At 42.7% G+C, this 5,480-nt stretch overlaps 1 protein-coding gene across 1 annotated transcript in view; it reads right to left on the reverse strand.

Moving 5' to 3' along the window:
• Positions 1-487: 487 nt before the first annotated feature.
• The window catches only part of LOC116968446 (histone H2B-like), a 5,831-nt gene continuing 838 nt past the window's right edge, over positions 488-5,480 (reverse strand). Inside the window, exon 2 of the mRNA XM_033015210.1 lies at positions 488-531. Within this exon, the coding sequence (XP_032871101.1) occupies positions 488-531 (44 nt within the window). The remainder of the gene's footprint in view (positions 532-5,480) is intronic.

The raw sequence follows: 5,480 nt of genomic DNA on the forward strand, positions 1-5,480 counted from the left end.
TTGAATGGGTTCAGAAAAGATTTACGAGGATGTTTCCCGGACTAGAGGGTGTGAGCTTTAGGGAGAGGTTGAGTGGGCTGGGCCTCTATTCCATGGATCGCAGGAGGATGAGAGGAAATCTTATAGCGCTATAAAAAATCACAAGAGGAATAGATTGGGTAGATGCACAGAGTCTTTTGCCCAGAGTAGGGGAATCGAGGACCAGAGGACGTAGGTTCAAGGTGAAGGGGAAGATATTTAATAGGAATCCAAGAGGTAATTTTTTTCACAGAGGGTGGTGGGTGTATGGAGCAAGCTGCCAGAGGAGGTAGTTGAGGCTGGGACTATCCCATCATTTAAGAAACAGTTAGACAGGTACATGGATAGGACAGCTTTGGAGGGATATGGACCAAGCGCAGGCAAGTGGGACTAGTGTAGCTGGAACATTTTTGGCCGGTGTGGGCGAGTTGGGCCAAAGGGCCTGTTTCCACAATGTATCACTCGATGACTATAATATTCCCTGCTCTTCCCCGCAGACCAATATATAACATTCTGAAAATAAAAAAACGAAATGAAAAATCCTGAAATCTGAACTATTTCCTTTCAACCGAACAGGGACATAAAGATTCTGTACTCTTAAAATTTCCCCTTTAAATGTCCTCCATTTCTCTTCTATATCCTTCCCATAAAACAAAATGTTCCAATTCACTCCTTTTAAATAATTTCGCATCTCATCAAAGTTAGCCTTTCTCCAATCAAAAATCTCAACCCTAGGTCCAGTTCTGACCCTCTCCATAATTATATTGAAACTAATGGTATTGTGATCACTGGACCCGAAGTGCTCCCCAACGCATACCTTCGCCACCTGACCTGTCTCATTTCCTAACAGGAGGTCCAGCACTGCCCCTCCTCTAGTAGGTACCTCTATGTATTGCTGCAAAAAACTATCCTGCACACATTTTACAAACTCCAAATCATCCAGCCCATTTACAGAATGTGTTTCCCAGTCTATGTGTGGAAAATTGAAATCTCCCACAATCACTATCTTGTGCTTACTACTAATATCGCTATCTTCTTACATATTTGCTCTTCCATTCTCGCTCCCCATTTGGCGGTCTATAATACACTCCTATAAGTGTTGCTACACCTTTCCCACTTCTCAGTTCCACCCAAATAGCCTCCCTAGGATGCCATCTCTCTGGCTCTTCACACTGTCCTGACTCACCTGGACAGACAGGGCACGTACGTGAGGATTCTCTTCATTGACTATAGCTCTGCATTCAATACGGTCATCCCCACCAAGCTCACACCAAACTCCACCAGCTAGGCCTCAACTCGCCGATATGCGATTGGATCCTGAACTTTCTGACGGAGCGACCGCAGGCAGTGAGACTGGGCCCGCACCTGTCCTCCACTATCACCCTGAGCACCGGCACACCACAGGGCTGTGTACTAAGCCCCATGCTCTACTCCCTCTTCACTCACGACTATGTTCCTGCATTCGACACCAACACCATCGTGAAGTTTGCATACGACACAACAGTGATTGGGTTGATCACCAATGGCGATGAAACAAAATACAGAGCGGAGATGCAGAACCTGGCGGACTGGTGCACACGTAACAACTTGTCACTAAACACCTCCAAGACCAAGGAGCTGATTATTGACTTCAGGACGTCCCATAATGGAGAATAACCCCCAATCTCCATCTACGGGGAAAGTGTGGAGAGAGTGTCCAGCTTTAAGTTTCTGGGCACTCACATTCTGAGGACCTCACATGGTCCACCAACACCGCTGCGCTGGTCAAGAAGGCACAGCAATGACTGTTGTTCCTGAGGACATTAAAAAAGACTGGTCTGCCCCAACAGCTGCTGACAACGTTCTACCGCTGCACCACAGAGAGCATATTAACGTATGGCATCTCTTTGTGGTATCTCAGCTGCACGGAGACGGAGAGGAGAGCTCTTCAGCGCGTCGTCCACAGAGCGCAGAGGATCATTGGGACACAGCTACCAGCCTTGGAGGGCATCTACCACACACGGTGCCTCAGGAAGGCCGTCAGCATCCATAAAGACTCCTCACACCCTTGTAATGGACTGTTCGAACTACTTCCCTCCGGCAGGCAGACGTTACAAGGCCTTCTACGCCCGAACCTCCAGACTCAGGAACAGCTTCATTCCCAGAGCTATAGCGGCTCTGAACCGGCCCTGCTGAGTGCCCCCCACCCCCCCCCTGGACTGTCTCCCTCGGATGGTCACGTCGCACAGACACATCTGCACTTTAGTCTGTTTGAACTGTTTTGACTATTTTACTGTTCTTTTACAAACCATGTTCTCGGCGTATCTAAATCTAAATATTATTAGTTATTTATGTTATGACATCGGATGGAAGCTGCATACCAAATCTCGTTGCACTTATGTGTAATGACAATAAAATATATTATTATTATTATTATTATTATTATTATTATATGCCACCTATTTATCCATCTGTCTAAATGTTTCTTAAACACGGTGACTGTATCCGATTCCGCCACCTTCTCTAGCACATGATTCAGATATCAATCTATCCCTTTGTAAAAATAACCCTTTGATTTCCTTTAAAACTCCATGTGCCTTACCTCAAACCTATCCCTCATGTTTTTGAAACACAGACCATGCTTCTCCAAGCTCCCCCCATGGCTAAAGTCCTCCAGTCCAGGCAACATCCTGCTGAATTTCTTTGTACTCTCTCCAGCAAAACCACATCCTTCCAACAGTCTGTTCAAAAGGGAACTGCAGATGCTGGAATATCGAAGGTACACAAAATTTCCCCACCCCCCATCAGTCTGAAGAAAGGTTTCGGCCCGAAACGTCGCCTATTTCCTTCGCTCCATAGATGGCTGCTGCACCCGCTGAGTTCCTCCAGCAATTTTGTGTACCTCCTTCCAACAGTCTGGTGACATTTGCTGTGCAGCCAAAATGAAAAACTATGCACTTGTTCAAGTTAAGTTCCATCTGCCATTCCTTGGGCCTCTGTCCCAGCTGATTTAAATCTTGTGGCAATCTTAGATAACCTTATTCACTGTCGACTGTACCACTAATGTATTATCCATCAACTTACTAACCAAGGCAATCGCATACTCATGCAAATCATGGACATAGATGATAATCAACAGTCGACCCAGCACTGATCCCTGCAGCACACCACTGGTCATATGCCAAACTCTAAACAGCTCGACACAACCACGTCTATAGCCAGTTTTCTATCGATTGAATAGCTCACCCTGGATCCCTTATGGTCTAACTTCTGGACCTGTGTACCATACATGACCATGTCAAAGGCCTTGCTAAAGTCCATGTGGCAACATCTACTGCCCTTCCCTCGCCAATTTCCATGGTCCCTTTTTTGAAAAACCCAGTCAAATTCGTGAGGCATGATTTCTCATGCACAGAACCATCATGACTGTTCCTCCTCAGTCCTTGCCTTTCCAATTGCAAGTGGATCCACTCATAATCCCCACCAGTAACTTTCCCACCACTAACATTAGGCTCACTGGTCTGAAGTTCCCTGCCTTTCCCAAACTGTCTTTCTTAAGTAAAGGCACCACATAGTCTTCCGGTATCTCAGCCATGCCTAACAGTAATACAAATATCTCTGCAGAGCCTCTGCATTTTCTTCCCTGGTTTCACACAATGTCCAAAGATAGCCTTGATCAGGCCCCTGGGATTTACTCTTCTTTATGCAGTATAAGACCACCAGTGCCTCTTTCCAGATTGAACGTAGAACAGTACGGGTCCTTCAGCCCACAATGTTTGTGCCAAACATGATGCCTAATTAAACTGATTTCATCTGCCTGTACATGATCCATACTTCTCTATTCCCTGCACTCATGTGCCTATCTAAAAGCCTCTTATACACCACTATTGTATCTGCCACCACCAACGCAGGCAATGCAAACAAGACCCCCACTATTCTTAGTAAAAAACCTGCCCCACATAGTCCTTTATGCTTTCTCCCTCTCATCTTACAGCTATGCCCGCTGGTACAGGACATTTGCAACCTGCAAAAATGTTTTGACTGTCTACCTTATCTCTGCCTCTCAATGTTGATATGTTACCAGACATCGTAGTTCTCTTCACTGAATCCCTCAGTTCATGTAACTTTTAGCTCTTAATATACACAAATCCACCCCTTTTATAACCTACTCTGCCAAAGATATCTAGTGTCCTCTTTTTGGTCTTTTGCTTTTCCAGTTACTAGATTTGCTTCATCTCAGCTGTCTACACATGATATATACCTCTTTTACCCTTCCTCTATTTCCTAAAAGGATTGATCAATTCAGTTACCATCCTAGCTACCATTGGTGGCTTTTTTTAATAAGATATCGCTTTTTTGATAACTTACACTCACTTTTTTTGTTTATTCACAATTATGTGTTTTATGACTTAACAATTTTTATGTACACTTTATGTTATGTTTTTCTCTTTCCCTTAATTATGTTTAATAGTGTCAGGAGATTTAAAACTACTGCAGAAATTATGAAGGACAACCCTGGAATCGGGATTCCGAGGTACTTGGCTGCATCACATGAATCATACAGTCTGGTAATAATAGCCAATGCAAGATAATAGTCGAATAAATATCGGAGGTCTCACTTTCTGTAGTTGGAACATCAGAGGTGCGAACGAGCCAAAGAAGAGACACATTTGAAACAACAAACTCAGATCAGATTAAGGGCAAACTGGATAGGTCAAACCTATTACTCCTCATTCACCTCTAAAGCAAGAGGCACGGCCATTATAATTCGGATGGGTATACCTTTAAAATTAAAGAAATCCATATCTGATAAAGAGGGAAGATACGTTATAGTCACGGGAGAAATTTACAATACACCATTAACTATGATAAATATTTACGCGCCTAATTTTGATAACCCACAATTTCTTAAGAAAATAATAGATTTAATCGCAGAGCATAATTATCAAAATATAATAATGGGGGGAGATTTTAACTGTGTTATAGACCCATACTTAGATAAATCAATAAAGGTAGGGAAGCGTCTTGTTAAAACTAAGACCTGTGAATTTTTAAATACTTATATAAAAAATAACAACATAGCTGATGTTTGGAGAATAGCAAATCCAAGTGGTAGGGAATATTCATTTTACTCATCAGTTCATAAAACTTATTCACGAATTGACTATTTCTTATTGGACACAAAATTAATCCCGTATATGAATAAACCATCATATCATAATAGTATTATTTCTGATCATTCACCATTGACTTTTATACTTAAAATTGAGGGAATGCCAGGTATAAAACCTTTTTGGAGATTCAACGCACACATATTAAATAACCCGCAGGGCTATGAGTATATAAAAGAACAAACAAAAATTTTTTTTGGAAATAAATGACACGCCGGGTATTTCTGCACCGCTATTATGGGAAACCTTCAAGGCATATATTCACGGCGTCATAATCTCTTACCAAAATTTTCAAAATAAGGAAAATAACAG

This window comes from Amblyraja radiata, chromosome 45 (assembly GCF_010909765.2).
Source record: "Amblyraja radiata isolate CabotCenter1 chromosome 45, sAmbRad1.1.pri, whole genome shotgun sequence".
Taxonomy (NCBI): domain Eukaryota; kingdom Metazoa; phylum Chordata; class Chondrichthyes; order Rajiformes; family Rajidae; genus Amblyraja; species Amblyraja radiata.